Source organism: Dendrobium catenatum, unplaced genomic scaffold (genome assembly GCF_001605985.2).
Source record: "Dendrobium catenatum unplaced genomic scaffold, ASM160598v2 fragScaff_scaffold_716, whole genome shotgun sequence".
In the NCBI taxonomy this organism is placed as follows: domain Eukaryota; kingdom Viridiplantae; phylum Streptophyta; class Magnoliopsida; order Asparagales; family Orchidaceae; genus Dendrobium; species Dendrobium catenatum.
Window position 1 is genome coordinate 9,692,231 of NW_021319178.1, and position 19,946 is coordinate 9,712,176.

General features: G+C 36.1%; 1 protein-coding gene across 2 annotated transcripts in view; it reads right to left on the reverse strand.

Moving 5' to 3' along the window:
- Window positions 1–17,924, reverse strand: part of LOC110101401 (probable LRR receptor-like serine/threonine-protein kinase At1g34110) — a 36,205-nt gene extending 18,281 nt beyond the window's left edge. Inside the window, exons 1-2 of one of the 2 annotated variants that reach the window (XM_028696094.1) lie at window positions 16,060–17,924; window positions 14,656–15,975 (exon numbers count right to left, since the gene is read on the reverse strand). In XM_028696094.1, the coding sequence (XP_028551927.1) occupies window positions 14,656–15,975; window positions 16,060–17,398 (2,659 nt within the window). In that variant the 5' untranslated portion in view covers window positions 17,399–17,924. Of the gene's footprint in view, window positions 1–14,655 lie in introns of both variants that reach the window. The other variant, XM_020829281.2, reaches the window with a different exon arrangement.
- Window positions 17,925–19,946: the final 2,022 nt, after the last annotated feature.

The following is a 19,946-nucleotide window of genomic DNA, read 5'->3' on the forward strand; positions in this document are numbered from 1 at the left end:
ATATATATATATATATATAAAGTTCGATGGTGAAAAATATTCAGTCAACTCACTCATCATGAGTTAATGTGCTAGACATCCTCTTTAGGATATTTAACCTATTTGAGATTGTTAGTCAAAATATTGCTTGATGAAATGAAACTCTACGGAAGAGAACAAATCAAATCTTAATGGAATTAATCATTTAATGATTGAGGTTATAAAGTTCGATGGTGAAAAATATTCAGTCAACTCACTCATCATGAGTTAATGTGCTAGACATCCTCTTTAGGATATTTAACCTATTTGAGATTGTTAGTCAAAATATTGCTTGATGAAATGAAACTCTACGGAAGAGAACAAATCAAATCTTAATGGAATTAATCATTTAATGATTGAGGTTCAATGAAGATTGTATATTTCTTGAATAAAGGATAAAAAATTAGATTTTGTTCTTTGCTTTCGATTGTCAATATGATCTTTTTTGAAGAAAAAGATAATGTCAATAGAGAGCAAACAACATATCATGTATTACATAAGATAATATAATAGTTTCCTTGTTATAACTCAGGGATATAAGAGTTATGTAGTAGTCAACATAAAAAGATACATATATACGGGGACTACATAACATTCCACTTAGAAGGAATACATGACATAAGATAAATAGTACTATCATCACCTATTAATAAAACTTGCGAAGATTTCCCACATTTTAAGTTTGAAGGAGCATTTTTAAGCTTGAAGGTGTCAGGCTTGACTATGGCTGCCACCAAATAAGGACTATCCTAGAGATGAGAGAGTTTTTTGTGTTGAGAGCCCTTTCCTACTGCCTCAATGCTGCACAGAACAAGGTATCCAATCAAGATATATTGATGTTTCAAACTCTGATTGTAATGACGGACAATTCTTTGGTGGTACGCAGTAACCTCTAATTGAGGGCGCGCTCTTACTTATGGGAGGACATCCATGTTTTTTCTGAGCTTCTCCTCATTGTTATTGAAGACAAAAGTTTAAACCTTATGGCTTGGGGCTTCAATATCAACCAATATGATTGCTTTTGTAACAAAGTGAAGGTTATACGGGATTTTCCTTATTTGAGTTCTGATAGTGGTACGGTAAACCAAGAGGACGTTTGGGAGTTCCTCAGTCTATTTCCCCCTAGTCTTTCCTAGGCATGTCTTCACACTTTTAGTATTATTCGATTTGAAATATGTCAGTCCGTTTTTCAGAGGATGGGCAACGGCTGCGTGCACCAATTAGATATAAAAATCCTAGGAAAAAGATGTAAAGACATTTCATGTGAATTGATTCCTATTATCGGTGATGATCTTTACGGGAATGCCGAAATGACAGATTATGTTTTTTATAAGAATTGTTTGGCATTATCTTCTGTGATCTTTGTTAGAGGCTCTGCCTCCACTTATTTCGGGTAGTTTAAAGCCAAGATGATGAAATTTCTTTGTTTGGTAGCTATAAGAGAAGTTTCCATGATATCAATTCCCTATTGGGTGAAAGGCCATGGGCTATTAAGTGATGAAATATTGACGACGGTGTATAGGTGAGGCTGGAATGTAATTGATAGCTTTTGCACTTTTGAGTGAATTCAAATGCATCTTATTTCATTGTGAGCTAATAAAATCCTTGTCTCATGATCTTGTAAGCTAATATTCTTCCTCTAAGATGCTCTGCAAATATTCCTGATTAAACTTCTCGAAGTGCATAATTGGCTTCTAAAGGTGGGAGACACTTGAGGTATGATCTAGTGATGTCTTGTTTGTACAACTCTCCAACAATAATAGTGAAGTTTGCTGCCTATCTCCTAAATCGTGTTGCAATTGTTGGATCTTTTGGCAGCACACCATATTGTATAAAGGATAAGATAGGATCGATCCAAGAAGCCTTTCTTAGTTTGTCGATAGATTGTATGACCCAAGGACCTTGGATACTTGGGAAGTGAATCTCTTCGATACACTTTCTCTTGGAGATATCTCCAATTGTTAATGCAGCCATTTTGGAGGGAGCATCAGCTCATGCATTTTCTCCCGAAAAAAATATGGAAAATTTGATGCATTTTTATACAGGCTAAGAGTGACTTTATTATGCTACAGTATTGGGATAGTAGTGAGTTATGGGCGTCAAATTTTTCCTCCACTTGGAAGACAACCAATTGTGAATAAGTGTGAATAACCAAGTTTTATACCTCACATTATATGCCCAGCGTCAACCCGATGATGATGACCTCATACTCCGCAGTATTATTCATTGCAGGAAACTTTAGTTGAAGCCCATATTCAAGAGTAACTTGTTGTGGGCAGATCAAAAATTTTGCCCTAGCGCCAAAACTTAAGGAAGCTCCATCGACATATAATATCCAACACTGGGAAGAAGGAGAAGCAGTTGGTGGCTCATCAAATGTGGGAATGGTAAATTCTACCACAAAATCTATAAGTGCTTGAGATTTGATGTCAGACTTAGGTAATTAATAGATGTAAAACTCTTCAAGCTCTACCGATCACTTGATTAATCTGCCAAACGCTTCTGGCTTCTAAAGGATATTTTTTAATAGGAGATTCGTATAAACCTGAATTATATGTGCTTGAAAGTATGTGCATAATTTTATGGCTAAGTAAACTAATGCCAACACAAGTTTTATCTACTAATGGATAACATTCCTTTATTTTAGTCAAATTTTTACTAACATAATAGATGGAACATTGTATAGCATTCTACACTCGTATCAAGACTGAGTTGATAGCAAAGGTAGAGACAACCAAGTACAAATAAAACTTTTCTCCCTGTATTTGTTTTGAAAATAGTGGTGGCGATATCAAATACTTTTGTAGTTTCTCTAAAGCTTCATGACATTTATCAGTATATTGGAACCCCGTACCACGCATACCTCTGCGTACCTTGAAGAAGGGAAGGTATTTGCCCCCTAAGCGGGCTAGGAAATGAGACAGCCCTTCAATCCTTCCATTCAGTCTCTGAATATCGTTGATATTCCTCGGGGGCACAAAATTTTTTAGTGCCTTGATCTTTTTGGGATTGGCCTCAATCATATGGTGAGTTATCATAAAACCCAAATACGTTTTCGAAGCGACTCCAAAATTATACTTGGCAAGGTTGAGTCGCATATTGTAAGGGCGTAAAAGGTATAAGCATTGTTCCAAATCATAGATATATTGTGATTTTTCAAGGCCTTTTACCAACATATCATCAATGTATACATTCATAGTGCGAGTAATAAGGTTTTTAATAATTTTATTCATGAGATGCTAATATGTGGCTCTAGCATTCTGGAGCCCGAACAGCATGCAAGATAACAATACAATCCTTTATATTTTCGAAAAGTCATCGCCTCCTCATCCATAAAATCCATCATTATCTAATTGTAATAAGAGTAAGCATCCATGAAGCACAACATTTGGTGTCCAGATATTGTATTGACTAATTGGTCAATGCGAGGAGGCGAAAAGTTAACATTTGGGAAGGCTTTGTTGAGATTCGTATAGTCCACAAACATTTTTCATGCTTCACTAGCTTTCTGCACCATGAAAACATTTGTCAACCTGTAGGATAGTGCACTTTCCATATAAACCCAGCTTATAAGAGTTTATCAACCTCCTACTCGAATGCTTGATAGCGATGGTGCAAAGTTTATTTTCTCTTGAATAACCAACTTGCAAGTTGAGAGAGTGCACGAGTAATTCAAGGTCGATTCAAAGCATGTCGGTTGGACTCCAAGATAAAAAGACCTAATTTTTACATAGAAAATCTACATAGTTTTCCTTCTCTTTGTCTAAGAGCAGAGATCCAATATGCACAGTTCATGAAATGTAGTCGTTTGATATAGATATAGAAGTGAGGTCTTCCATGGGAGAAGCCGCCTGAGGGATTCCTTTGTTCCGAAGGTCAAAGTCATCAATACATAAAGTAATTGAAGGGCGTCGATGTGCCTTCCTAAGATTGTGGGATTGCACTATTTGTTGGTCTCCTCTCATAACACCGATCCCAGTAGAAGCAAAAATTTCAATTTAAGATGTAGAACGAAGGAGACAATTTGAAAAATTGACTAGAGGAATCCTCCAAAGATAGCATTATATGCTGACATTAACTTTACCATAACAAATTGAATTGTATGGGTAGCTTGTCGAGGAAATTCTCTGAGTACAATCGGGAGGCTAATTATTTCTTCTACTCATATGGGTCAATTATCAAATTCATATAGAGGTCCTATTGTGCAGTGAAGTTTTTCTCTGGTGAGACCTACATTGAAAAAAATATAGTAGAACATGACATCCATGGAGCTCTCATTATCCACTAAAATGCTTTTGACATTATAACACAGGTCACTTATCCATGTATTAATCATGACTGGATCTTGATGTGGGGTATTTACTCCCTCTAAATCAAAGTTGTCAAAAGTAATAGAGCGATCAATATGAAACTTCTTTGACATTGGTTCTTTATTTACTGCAAATAAGATTTGGCTAAGCAACAAGGGGCCTCCGGCGATCAATTCAATTACGATAATCATTTGACAATTATTCTGTGTTTGCCTTTATACAGGTTGCCCGCCAGTTGGAAGAGTATTCTTATGAGCAAGTGCATTTTGAATAAATCGTCGAAGGCATCTTTGTTGAATAAGTCTTAATTTCGTCCTTAAGTTTCTTATAGACTTCAATGGTGTATCCACAACTATGGTGGAAATGGCAGTATTGCTCATTATTTCAAGTATTTGGCTTCAAATGATTAGACCAATTAACATTTTCTTTATCTAAGATGGCCATCAACACAATTGGTTGAGATGCGTTGAGTGGCGTATATTCCACCTCTTGTCGAGGATCCCGTCATGGTAGTAGGGGTTTAGGTGGCATATTATTGTTCATTTGTTTCTTTCACTGTGAGGATGAATTATTCATTAAAAACGCTTTCTAACACTTGTTAGATGTTTGTTCGAATTATTTCCTATGAGTATTAATGCTTCATCTGCTGATACATATAACTCCATACGATAAATTAAAGTAGAATACGAAAGAGTTGTGTCTCACATAAGAGTCTAATAAAAGAACCATGACGAAGGCCACCAAGTAAAACTACTCTTAATAACTTGAGATCTACCCTTATATTTTGTTGAGCCTCGGTAAAGAATCATTAAAAGTACTCCTCAAGCGATTCTCCATCATTCTTGCGAATCGCAAAGTGGTGGGAAGAATCATTAATAATTATTCAATTGACAACTAATTGTTCGGCAATCATCTTGACCAACTTAACGAACGAAGAAATAGTTCCAACAGAAAGCGAATAGAATCATGTTCGAGCTTGCCCTTTGAGAGTCGCTGGAAAAATTTGGCATAAGAGCGCATCTTAGGCTCATTGACTATACATAATAGTTTTATAGTGATCGATGTGCTCATAAGTGTTGCAAATCTGGACCCATATCCTATTATTTTGAGATAACAAACATTATTAGACTTTTTACTATGTTATTTCAATCTATTGCATATCTGTTTTGCCCAGCTCACTAACATTTCATGTCCACCGTTCATTTGCAACTTTAATCAGCTTAAGATTGGGTAGACTAGGGTTGAGTTGATTTATAATTTCAACTTTAATGTACTTTTACATTTCTTGACTCAAGTCCTGTATATGGTGGATACTAAACTAAGTAACATTGCACACACACACACTCAAGGGAGTGAATTGGTTAGTTAAAAAAAATTATTATTTTTAAACTAATCATACAATACGATTTAGATTGTACTAAACGATCCATTAAAAAAGAAAATCCTAATAAGGGCACACCTCAGTTAAATAAGATTGAAAAACTCATCGTACTGTACGATTTAGATCATACAAGACAATTAGTTATAAGCAGCAAAACAGCCTCCAATTACAATTTAGGTAATTTTTAATATTGAAAATCTACGTATAATCGTACCGTTCGATCTTCATCATAATGTACGATTGACGACAATCAAACCTAAATTGATCCTGTGATTGGGTGTTTAATTATGGTTAAATTGTTCAATCATATCATACAAAACTATTTGAGATGATTGTACTGTACGAATCGATTCCTGCATAAGACGATAATTAAACGCCGCCCATCATCTAAGATGAAAAATCTTAATTTTTCACTAATCATACAGGACAATCCCCAAACTTCGTACTGTACAAACGACCTGTATATGGGATGATATTTAATCACCACTTATAGTACTGGACAATCAGTTCAATCTCTTAAAAGAATCGTATAGGACGATTGCAGGATAATACAGGACAATTAGTGCAATATATTGAATTGATCATTCATATCAATGCAGTTCATGCTGGCTGAAAGTGCTGTTTTGAACTAATTGTGCAGAATGAACTTAGATCGTATTGGATAATCAGAAGCGCCATATTAAAATTTAGGGCTTTGTTGGAGGCTCCCTCTTTAAGCTCTCATATTGTCTTATAAAGAAAATCTTTTGCTGTCGAGTTGTTTGAGAGGGAGCTTAGAGAGAGAGTTGAGGAGAGCTTTGGGAGAGAAGAGAGGGAGAGTTCTTGCGAGGGGGAGTTGTGAGAGCTTCACAAGATTCCTCCAAGTAAAGTTCCTTCCAACCTTGTTCAAGTCTCTACTTTGATTCTTGGGTGGCTCCGTGCAGACATTCTTCAACCCTACATTGTGATTAAAATCTGTTATTAACATTCTAATACACAATAATGCCTCCAAAAATGAAGTTTTTAGGATTGAGTACTCTAGGTTGCGGGGCTACGTGTCCTGAGGAAGCATGTTCCTCGAGCCTGGTGGCACAACACCACGAATGAATTCATTGGAGTATAAAACAATAAAATTAAGTTACTTTTAATTATTTAACTAAATTAAAATATTTAATTCAACTACATCAATAAGGTTTTTAGGATAGACTACTCCGGGCTACGGGGCTACATTCTCTAACGAGGCCCGGTTTCTCGAGTCTGGTGGCATAATGCCACAATCCTATTGATGTAAAATATAAACTAATATAACTTTTGAAATCAGTAATTAATTGAGTCAATTAAGATTAATCAACCATTAATTTCTAATCAACTAAATTAACTTAATCAAACTGATTATAACTAGGGAACCTGGGCCTACGAGGCTATTAGCATAGCCATAAGGATGGTAAAATAAATTTCATGGCTTCGACGAGCAACAAATGTAGTAATCATTTAACAATTAAAACATATCATTAATTAAATCTTAACACATTAATATTTAAACTTAAACATAAATCTCCACTTTAACCTTTAACAAACTTATACATTAAACAATCTCAACAAACAACTCGGTTTAGGATATACCTCATCGACACGACCTTCTATACACACTTTATATGATTTGCTAGGACAACAGACTCTAGATCAAGGCTAGACTGATATTTACTTTTCTATTATGTACTTAGTTTTTATTACATATTGTGATTAAAATATTTTATGTGATTATTTATTTACTTTTACTGCACTCTATGGATTAATAATGTGATTGATAATTAGATTATCCTTAGGTTATGAATATTTTTAATGCTCACTGAGTTTTTTTGTAGATGGTCATGCTCATGCAGGGCAATAAAAGGGGGTTAATGAAAATAATCATTATAAATGCTACAACTTCAGCTTGCTTAGCCCCCAAATAAATAAGAGCACAGCAAGCGTGGAAGGAAAATTTAGAAAGGTAAGGAAGTCTTGGTGGAGAATAGAATTAAAATTTAGAAACCTGTTCTTAAGGGTTTCGTTGAGAATCAGAATTTGAAGAATCAAGAAATGTCTGGTGTGAAAAAAGGAAATTCGGATACTCCGGCTGATGGGGATGCTGTAAATAAAATCAAGACGGACAAGTTGGCTGATGAGAATAAAATTGTGAATGCAGTTGTGGAGTCTAATGATCACGAAGAAGTTCTGGTTCTGGATGACAAATCAAATGAAGAAGGTATTATGTTGAAGAATGCGGAGGAGGATTTGATCTCTGTTCGGCATTGTGATGTTGGAGAACTAAATTCTGGAAACTTGTTAGTAAATTATGTGGTGTTACCAAAGCCTCCTTCTGGTAATACCTTGAGTAATGCTTGGAAGAAGAAGGACAATATTCGTGTCAGTAATTTAGATTATGGCATGCCTTTATCTGAAGATGGTACCACTGCGAAACTAAATGTGGAGAAGGAATCAGAGAATATAAAAAGACTGCATAATGCTTTAGTTGTCAAAGTTTTTGGAGATAATGTGCCTCTTTATGTGGCAATGAGCTGAGAAGGCAATGGGCTCAGTTTGGGAAATTTCACCTTACAATGCTTGGTATGGGGTGGAGATTATGTGCTTTTGAAGATGTTATAGCTGTTGAATCAGTTATGAATAATGGGCCTTGGTATGTTAATGGGCATATCATAGATATGGATAAATGGTCTCCTACGTTTTCTCCTTCTTCATTAAAAGGGCTAACAGCCCCAATTTGGATAAGATTACCAAATTTACCTCTCCATTGTTGGGATGAGGTGAGTGTTTGTAGGATCGCTTCATAGGTGGGTACTCCTTATTTGATCGATGGAAGTATGTTTCAATGGAGTAGGAGGGAGTTTGCGAGAATATGTGTTCGTGTGAAACTGGAAGACCGGCTACCTGGTGGTGTTTGGGTGGAGGGGAGTTATGGAAAATTTTTTCAAAAAATTGAATATGAAAAGATTTCTTCTTTTTGTTTCTCTTGTCGAAGAATTGGGCATGTTAAGAAAGCTTGCCCTGTGAAAAAAGTTGATGTGGTGGAAATTAAAAGTGTACAACAAGATTGTATTGATCTGGACAAGGCTTCTGTATTGAAGGAAACAGTAAATAATACTGATAAGAAGGCTGCTGATTTGGATAATCGTGAAGATATATATGGACCTTGGGTCCATGTGAATTATGGGAAGAAGAAACCTTTTAACAGAAGAAGATTCCCAGCTGGAGTTATGAAAATAACTGAAAAGAAAATGGAAGCTACTGCTATAATTGAGGAGAAGAATGAAACAACAAATGATAAATCAAATGTGGAGGAGATGGCTAATGTGCAATGTCTGGTTCGGGATTCTTCAGATTGCTTGAGGAAGTCTTCAGATGGCATTGGTATGATTTCTCAGTCCAATAAATTTGATTTTTTATGTGATCTTGGGGAAGAAGGTGAATTATTCAGGATTATGCTTATGAAGGGAAAATATGTGACATGGTTACTAATAATGTTGTTGAAGTTCACAGCATTGTGGATAGTGATGCTGAAGTTTTTGAGTTAATTCCTAATGGTAAGGAAAGCATTCTGGAAGGTGGTGGGGAAATTTTAAATGATAATTTGGAAGAGAAAGACGAGAGATCAACTTCTGTTAAAAAGAAGTATTCTAAACAGCTTAAGGGATTAGGTCCTATTAAGCTTTCTCTTAGAAATAGAAAATTTGATGGAGAAGTTAAATACAAGGCGGGGAACTCTTCCCCTACTCTTAATTAATGGCCTCTATAATTTTTTGGAATTGTAGAGGAGCAAGAAAGAGTAAAGCTTCTCTATACTTGATGGAAATTGTGAAGGAGTATGGGGTGATGTTTGTTGGATTGTTGGAAACAAAACTAACTTCAGTTAGTAGAAATGAAATCAATTCTTTAATTGGTACTTATTGGGATTTTTGTTATTCACCTTCTAATGGATTATCTGGTGGTATTTTGGTTGTTTCGAAATCCAATCTTGCTTCCTTTTCTTTATGTAAATCATCTTCCCAATGTATTATTGGGGACTTAAATATATTAAAGAAGGGGATTTGGAGAATTTCTACCGTGTATGGGCACAAGGAGGTGGTTGGGAGGAGAGATCTTTGGAGGGATATTGAATTGTATTCTTCCAAGGATATTCCTTCAATTATTGGTGGAGATTATAATTGCTTATTGGCCAAAGAAGATAAGAAGGGTGGTAAGAGATTTTTATTTTCTCAAGGTGCTAAGGATATGAAAGATTTTTTGATCAAGAATGATTATCATGAAGCCAGTTTTCTGGGTCCTAGATTTACTTGGTGCAATAACAAGGTGGGTGGAGCTCGTATTTTGGAGAGATTTGATATATGTTATTTGAATTTTGCAGCTATTAGCTCTTCCCAGTTGATGGTGGTACGGCATCTTCCTAGGATTGCATTTGATCATTGTCCTATCTTGCTTAATCTTGGGAGCAGCATTCCTAAAACTCAGAAAATTATTAAATTTGAAGATTACTGGTCATCTTATCCGGCTTCTACCTCTATTGTTCGCAAAGCTTGGAACAAAATAAGTTGTGGTTCTTTTGCTGAAATTCGTAATAACAAGTTTAGTAAATCCTTGAAAGCCTTACACTTTTGGAGTAAAGCAAAAATCAAAGATCTCAATGAATTGAAGGAAAGTCTTAAGAAGGAAATTTATGATTTACAAATGGACGAAGCATCTGTTGGTTTTCTTTCTGATGATAAGATCTTGCTTTTAAGATCTAAGGTGAATGAGCTTAATAGTATTTTGGCACGGTTGAATACCTGGTGGAGACAGAGAACAAAAATCAATTGGGAGAAGAATGGAGATAAAATTACTAGATTTTTTTAGTCTTATGCCAATGGAAGAAGAAACATAAATTGGATTTCTAAAATCAAAAATGAAGAAGGAATTGAAGTTGAAGATCAAAAGCTGATTGAGAACATTTTTGTTGATTATTTCAGTCATAAATGGCGGGTGAGAGAATGCAAATTAGAAGATTGGCCACCTAGTTTATCTGTCCTGGATATAAAGGATAGTAAGAATTTGGAAACTGAACTCACGGTGGAAGAGCTTACTGAAGCTGTTAAAGGTTTAAAGGGGTTTAAATCTCCGGGAATAGATGGCATATCTTATTCCTTCTTGAAGAACTATTGGTCCATCATTAAGTGTGATACTTGGAATGTTGTTCAACATGTATTTTCTACGGGTGCCATAAACCCTGGATGGAAAGAGACTGTATTAGTGCTTATTCCGAAAATTGAAAATCCTGCTTTGTCGTCACACTACAGACCGATCAGTTTATGCAAATCAATTTATAAACTGATTGCAAAAATTCTATTAAATAGAATGCAGGGATTGTTTCATAATCGCATTTCCAATGAACAAGTTGCTTTCTTGAAGGGAAGGTCAATTTCTCAACATATTCTCATGGCTCATGAAATGTTTCACAGATTCAGGTTTTCAAAAACTTCAAAAGGGTTGGTTTCATTCAAGATTGATATGGAACAAGCTTACGATAGCATGGGTTGGCCGGCATTGGAGCAAGTCTTAAGGTACTTTGGTTTTCCTTGTAAATTCTCAAAGCTAATCATGGATTGTGTGGTGGGTGCTAAGTTCTCTGTTTTGATTAATGACAATTATTCTAATTGGATAACGGCTAGGAGTGGATTTCGTCAGGGATGTCCACTCTCACCGTTTTTATTCATTTTATGTTCTCAATTGATTTCTAATACTTTGATTAATAAAGGAGACCTGGTGGGAATCAAAATTCATTCTAGTATTCCTAGAATTTCTCATTTCCTTTATGCAGATGATATTATTATTTTCTCTGAAGCCAGTATTAAGATGGATAAAGAGGTTAAAAGAATAGTGGTGGATTTTTGTGAGTTGACGGGACAGCATATAAATTACAATAAATCTGTAATTCTCTTTGGTAAAGCAGTTAAGAAGAAGAAAAAGAGAAGCATTGCTCGGATTATGGGACTTAAAATGGTGAAGGAGATTACTTATTTGGGTGTGAAGATTGCCTTGAGAAGGTTAGTTCGTGCTGATTTCCATGGTCTATTGGATAAATCATTGGAGAAATCAATATTTGGGGAAACAAGTTTCTGCCTTTGCAAGGAAAGATAACTCTTTCAATTGACTCATGCTCTTGTTCCTAAAAGCATTCTTGCTGATTTTGATAAGTTTGTAGGACATTCATTTGGCATAAACAAGATGGTAGAGAAGGTATTCATTATGTCAATTGGGATGTTTTGTGTAAACCAATTTAATTTGGCGGGAGAGGTATTCATTCTTGTTCAAAATCTATTGGCCCGGTAAGAGCTAAGTTGACTTGGAATTATTTAAATGACAGAGATTGTTTGCTGCATCAAATTCTGTCATTAAAATAGGGTTTGGCCACTTCAAATTCTGTTAGAAAGAAGTCTGGTTCTTGGAAAATTCTAACAGATGGTGCCAAAGCTCTTGATAAAATTACTAGATGGCGAATTGTGGATGGGAGATCAGTAAATGTGTTAAAAGACACTTGGATTCTTGATAAAACTATCATGATGTGGCCTACTTTTGTTTCTGTTTTGCTGGAACCTGATATGCTAGTAGAAAATTTTATTACAAATGGTCATTGGAGTCTGGATATTCTGAGAATAAATTTCGGTGAAGAATTGGTTCAACTAATTAACAGAATTAGTATTCATTCTTTTGAACAAGGTGATCAGGTGGAATTGATAAAACAAATGTCTTGGAATACCATTTCTTACCTTGCTTCTAATGCTATGATCTGTAAAGATTCTTCCAATATGTATTGGAGTTGGATTAAAAAACTTAAATTGAATTCCCGGGTTGAGAACTTCTGGTGGAGGATTTACCACAAGGTAATTCCTACTTTCAAATATCTTCTCCATAGAAGATTTGATTGAATCTGATTTATGTCCGAGAGGCTTCTTGAAGACTGAAGACTATGAACATGTTGTGGTGGGATGTTCAAAATTAAAATAGATTATTCAAATTCTTAACAAATGGGGATTTGCTATCCCTGTCTTTGATAGGTTTGATGAATGTTGTATTTGGCTGAATCAATGTGTTTCTAAGCATATTGTGTTGGGAAATATGTATTGCATGTTGGTTTTCTTATCTTGGAAATCTAGAGGCAAAGGAGTTTATGGTGATGGTGAAGACAGTAAAGTGTTGATTGCTTCTAATACTATTACATTGTCTTCTATTTCAACAAATTCAGCTCTCATTAATTACTCATCAGGAATCTGGGATGCTAATCAGTCTAATGGACTGTTTCAAAATGCTTGGCATCCTCCACCTCCTGACTGGATAAAAGTGAATGTGGACGTGCGTTTGTTATCTTCATACAAGGCTTCCATTGGAGGAGTTTTCAGAGATAATAAAGGGAGGTTTTTATGTGCTTTCGGTTTCAATGGGATTCATTGGGATGTGAATCAACTCGATTTAATTGCTGTTCAATCCCTCAACCGGTACTTACAAAAGTGGATGTTTGAGTACAAAGGTATTATAGTTGAAGGAGATAATGCAAATGTTGTCAAACATCTACAAAAATGTTACAATCTTCATGAAGCTGTGGATGACCGCAATAAGGTACCTTATGGTTTGAAAGATTTCAATTTGCTTATGTTTAATTGGGTTGATAGAGGTTGTAATAAGTTAGCTGGTTTGTGTGCTAACATTACTTTAAATTTTGATTTTTTTTGGGATGATATTGCTATGTGTAATATTCCTCCGTTTTTAAGAGTTTTAAAGGAGGAATATGATGATATTGGTTGGGTGTAATTAGTTTTTCTTTTAATAAAATTTGCTTCGGCATTCCTTCAAAAAAAAAAAAGACGACTTCAAACTAATGTGGACAAGAAAATATGTGTCAGTAGAGTGAAGAAATTTTTAATCTTCATATTCCATGAATATTTTGCACATAAATAGAAAATAGTAAAAACTAAAAGTTTTATGTGAAACAACACTAAAAAAAGGGAAAATTTATGGGGCCATGCCCAATTGAAATGATTCTACTAAATTCTAGTGAATTACAATGCGTTAATTCGTCCTTGAAGTTGAGGACGATTAGATTACAATAATTAACCGTTAGGTTGAAATCTAGCAAAGAATAAGTGTCAGACGGAAGTCTGATGATGGTCGATGGCAGGGCGGAAGTTCGGCAAAACTCTAATGACAGTTGGTTGCTGGGCGAAAGTCTGGCAAGGATCAATGGCAAGGGCGGTGGTGGATGACTCTGGTGGCAACATAACTCTAATTTCTCTTTTTTCCCTCTCTTCTATATCTTCCTTGTTTGGTCTTCCCTCAATGAAGAATCACATATTTATTTATAATTTTTTGGGAGTGACATGGTTAATAAATAGGGAGAAGATTAAAGGCATCTTGGGAGCATTTTGAATGAATGGACGATATTGACTTCCTTGATCGTGGACCATTTATCAAATATTTGAGTGTCTTAACCATCCAAAAGCATTTGAAATCATCACGATGAGCCGCTTTATTCAATTATAAGTAAGTCACATTTGGAAACCATTTGGTCATCTAATATAAGGTTAGAACCTTCCAAATGCGCTTCAGATCTTCGATTAGGACCCATTTGGGCTCGGATCTAGTCGAATTTGATGTCGTTGGGTTCGTCTTTTCGAGATGTTCAATTCGATTATAAGTTTGCTAAAACTTGAGTTCTGATGGTCCCAAATTTAATTTAAGAATTTTCCAACTCAAATTTGTCTCGATATTCGTTCCCGATCATGAATAATATTTTTTATGATATATCAGGTATATTAAATCCCAGATATTTAAGCATACCCTTTAAATGATAACTAGTAAAATCATATATTGGCATCACTATCTCCAATTCAATATATCATTAACAAATTTAAAGACAAGAAATGAAAAACAATGGCTTGCCTGGTGCTATGTAGCCATACGATCCTGCAATCCTTGTCCTTGCAAGTTGAAAATTTGTTGAATTCATCAGCTTTGCCAATCCAAAATCTGCTAAATAAGGCTCAAACTTCGAATCCAGTAAAATATTATTGCACTTGACATCCCTATGAAGGATTGCAGGGATGCAATCATGATGAAGATAAGCCAATCCTTGAGCAGCTCCAACAGCAATCTTATACCTAGTCTCCCAATCCAGATTCCAACTATCCTGCAAAAGCTCTCGCAGATTTCCATTTGGTATATAATTGTATAAAAGCAAATTCATAGACTTATTAGAGCAGTAACCAAGGAGCTTGACTATATTCCTGTGCCTGATATTTCCCAAGATTTGAATCTCCGAATAAAATGCATCTACCCGCTCGTCCTCCTTCGATCTCCATAGCTTCTTAACGGCAACGAGCTCTCCATTTGGCATCTCAGCTTTGTAAACAATCCCGGAACAGCCTTTACCAATAACATTCTCCTCTTTGAGGCATTCCAGAATGTTGTCAATGTTGATGTTCTGCTTCTGGAATGGTATGAATGTCCAAGGATATGAGAAGTCATCACCCGATGAAGATGTGAATGAAATGGCTTTCTCCTCTGCAAGCTTTCGATTTTTACTCATAATAATCCATGCGACAAGCAGTAGCGTTACCGCTGATCCCACAACTGAACAAACAATAGCCACATTCTTTATAGATCTGAAAGCAGATTTGCGGAGAAGATCAGAAGAACAAGTGTAACCATCAAAAGATTGGCATAGGTTCGGGTTTTGAAGATATGAATTTTCAGAAAGAGTTCTGAAGAATGGAGTAACTGGAATTGGACCCGAGAAATTGTTGAATGAAATGTTTAATGAAGTTAGACTAGTTAGCATCGCCAAGACATCAATTCCACCATCAAGCATGTTGCTTGAGAGATCTAATGACTGCAACTGAATCAAACTTTGCATTTCCTCTGGAATCTGCCCTACAAATCTATTTGAACTCAAATCCAGACTAATTGTCAAGCTTGTCAATGAACCTATTTCAGGAGGAATTTGCCCAGAAAGACTGTTACAACTCAAATCAAGCAATGTAAGCTTCTGCAATTTCATGATTGAGGTTGGAAGGCAACCGGTAAGAAAGTTATTGTTCAGTATAAGCTTGCTGATGCAACTGAAATTGCCAAAACTTGAAGGAATTTCTCTTGTGAAGCCATTTTGACTCAGATCAAGCTGCTCTAGATTCATCAGCTTCCAAAGCTGGGTTGGTATTTCTCCTGTGATATTATTGTTGTGCACATCAAAAAGCTCTAAAACTGAAATGTTCGCAATATCAACAGGCAATCTTCCAGAAAAATGGTTACTGTAAAGATCTAGGAAGACAAGATTCTGCAGCTTACCAATATCTTTAGGAATTTCTCCTGAGAGTTGGTTTTCACTAAGCCTCAATCTCACAAGTGACTGACAGTTTCCAATACCCTTTGGTATCGCACCAGTCAATGAATTCCCAAGAAGCAGCAGCTTTCCGAGCTTCTTGAGGCTAAAGATCTCATCAGGAACTCTCCCCGTGAGCTTGTTCTTTGAAAGATCGAGAGCGTAAAGCTCAGAACAATTACAAAATGATTGAGGAATGCTACCTGAAATTGAATTACCCCATAAGAACAAACTCTGCAGAAGCTTGAGATTTCCAATTTCCTCAGGAATCGAACCAGAAAAATAATTCTTATCAAGCTGAAGAGCAGTCAAGCTACTGCAATTACTAATCTCAGCAGGAATTGAACCACTAAGAACATTGTCAGATAAATGAAGCTGTTCCAATGCAGCCAGCCTCCCAAGCTTAACAGGAACATCTCCATGAAACTTATTAGCGGACAAATCAAGCACAACCAGCTTGGAGCAATTTGAAATCTCCCATGGAATTTTTCCCGTAATAGAATTTCCCCACAACAGCAAGTTAGAGAGCTTCTGCAACTTACCAAATTCTGACGGTATTGATCCAGTAAGCTTGTTCATGTGAAGATATAGATTGCTCAGCTCCGAGCATGAACCAAGCTCTGGCGGAATAGAGCCAGAGATGTCGGTGTCATACAAAGCCAAAGTTTCCAAATTAATGAGATTTCCAATCTCAAGCGGAATAGGACCAGATAAACCTGTGGCGGCTGCGCCAAATGTGGTGAGGTTGGTCAATAGGCCAAGCTGGGGCGGAATTTGACCGTTAATAAAAGGGTTACCTCCAATTCGAAATTGCTGAAGAGAAACTAATGAACCAAATTGAAAAGGAACAGAGCCGGTTAGGAGATTGTCATGAAGGAAGAGGATTTGGACAGAGGAAAGATTGCACAAGGAATAAGGGATGGGGCCGGTGAAGGAGTTGGAGGAGAGGTCGAGGATGCGTAGGGAGGAGAGAGAGGAAAGGGAATGGGGGATAAGGCCCGAGATGTTGGAGGAAGAGAGATTAAGGAGTTGGAGAGACGTGAGAGAAGAGAGGGAGGACGGAAGGGAAGTGAGGTTGAGGAAGGTGTTAGGGAGGGAGAGGGAAATGACTTTGCTGGATGGGGAGCAAGTGATACCTTGCCATGAGCAAGGGTTGGAGGAGGATGGGGACCATGAAGGGAGGAGAGGAGAGGGGAGTGAAGGTAAGAGGGAGAGAAGGGCTTCGCCATCAGGGGAGAGAGAGGAGCTTGGGATAAAGAAGAAGACATTAAGGAGAAACCGAAGCAAAAATGGAGTTTTCGTCATCTTATTATACTAAGCTCATAGAGTCTTCCTGTGGAATTTCGATTTTTTGACAGAGACAGAGAAGCGTGATGAAATTCACAGAGAAAATGGGAGAATGAAAGGGAAGCAAAGAGAAGAAGAAAATGAGGAATAGAGACTAGAAATGTCCCTATGAACTTCTTATAGAGAATGGGCCTTTTGAATCTTCCTTTTTCTTGTTATAGTGAGCTTATTAAACCTCTTTCCATATAGAGTTCCAATACACAGAGAGGAGCTCCGATGATACAGAGAAACGGAGAGAGAAAGAGAGCAGTGTGTGGTAATGAGAAGAAACAACGTTGCTCTTTGAGAGAGGAAGAGGAAGCAATGTGGGGAGGAGAGCATGTCAACCATCGAAGATAAAGCTAAACTGAAGAGGATCGGGGGAAGAGCGAAAGGAGAGAGAATATAGAGGTGTTCACCATGTGAGAGAAGCGTGAAGAGGAGGAAAATTTTGCTTGAGTTGCAAGTTGCAACCAAAGAAGGCCGGGAGCTACGGCCATGTGTCCTCTTTCTGCACTTTTTCATTTTAGGGTCTTTTGAGTTATATATGTAAGAAGAAAATAAGATTGCCCTAAGCACGCCATTAGTGTGGCTTGAGATGCGTTCCAGCTGCGGTTGAAAATTAAGATAATAAGATATTAAGAAAAATCTTAGGTACCATTAAGAATTCATTTTTGACACATTGTTACTATAATATTTTTTTATATTGTAGAAAATAAATTTTTAATACAAAATATTTTAAAAGCAGCAAAACAGCAATGACGAAATAGCAATTGTGATTTTGATTTGAAAAAACAAAATATATTTTTAGTATAAAATTATTTGAAGGATAATGCTTTTCTCACTGTTTTCTGGATATAAATATTAATTATCCTATATATATATATATATATATATATATATTTATTATCATAAATTTAATTTTCCTACTAATCCTATTGAAAAAAAAATTGTAACATTTATATTAAAATTTGAAAGATATTTATTGATAGTAAAAGTTACAATAACTAACCATAGGATATAAATTACATATTGTATACTCACATATGTCTTTACAAACATTTAGCAGGTAGGTAAAAGGAGAGAACTCGCATTTCATGGGCCGGACAAACAAACTTTTACAATGAACTTCAGGGTCCACTTGCCTGAGCCTACAACGGAATGTCACCCCTCTCAAGGGCAATGTAAGACCTCATCAACCAAAAGACTTGAAACTCGCCTCATAGAAGGAAGGCAGTCTTAATAACGACTTCTCCCCGCCATGGGTGGGTGACTTTATCCCTACACATCCAAGAGTAGCTAAAGAAAGCTCCTATCTAGAGTTCCCTCAGCTTTCCCTACCATGAGGAACCGACAATTGAGTTAATCTTCTCCATAGCCTGAGATCATTCGCCTTCTCTTTTAGGCGATCCAAGCTCAATATGGGTTGCTAGTGTATCCCATACATCACTCAGCCAATAAGCACCCCTCACATTGAACTCGCTTGCAAACTTACCCACTCCTATTCAACTCTACCAAGCTCTCCCTCAATATAAATTTACATAGTGCACACAAGACATTAATATGCTCTCTTAAAGATAGATCATCACAGCTTTGCAACCTGCTGCTCTCCCTCAACCAATCAAGAGGCTAAACTTGTTTGGGGTAGTCTTTGTATCATTGTATTTTTTTTTGGGTGTAGCATTTCATGTTGCTCTCAGAACCCTATAAGTCAGGGCTGATGGGGAGCATTTCCCAACATTTGTATCTCTTAAATTTCTAGATTGATTAAATGAGCACTTCTATTACAGCTTTTATCTAGTATTTCTTCTTTCTCTCCATTCATACATAGGTTGCATTCACTCTTTTCAAAGTTTGCCTACTACTAGGGTCTGGTGTCATCCACGAACAAATTTGAATCTAACATCCTCTTAGATTCAAAATTAACCATAAATTATCAATTATATCTTTCTCCTAAGTCAAAGAGATAGTTAAATCTATCAATGGATTCTATGCTATTCTCATAATGCGTAAATGCTCAGTGGTATATTCATTCTCATACCCAACTTGCTTACCACATTACTAAAATTTGCATGTCTACTTTCTTGTAATTAATTGATTTCTGAATGTGGCAAATGATTTTAACTGGTTATTCTGTACCGTCACGTGTTATAGATGGAATTAAAACTGATACTCATTTTAATCAATGGAGTAGGGAAGAATAAATCAATGTTCAATTAAATGTTAAACCATTAAACTTTTTTTTTTGTGCTTTAAATTCTGATGATTTTATGTTTATATCAACGTGCTCTACTGGCAAGGAAATTTGGGATAAATTACACACTAAATATGAAGACACTAATGAAATCAAGCAATCCATATTGAATACTTTAATGCAGGATTATGAATTATTTTGCATGAAATTTTATGAGACAATCTTAAATATGTATACTAGGATTATTCAAATTGTGACATCATTGCATCCTTTAGGTAAATAATTTTCAAACTTTGAAAAAGTCAATAAAATTCTACATTGTCTACTTGATAA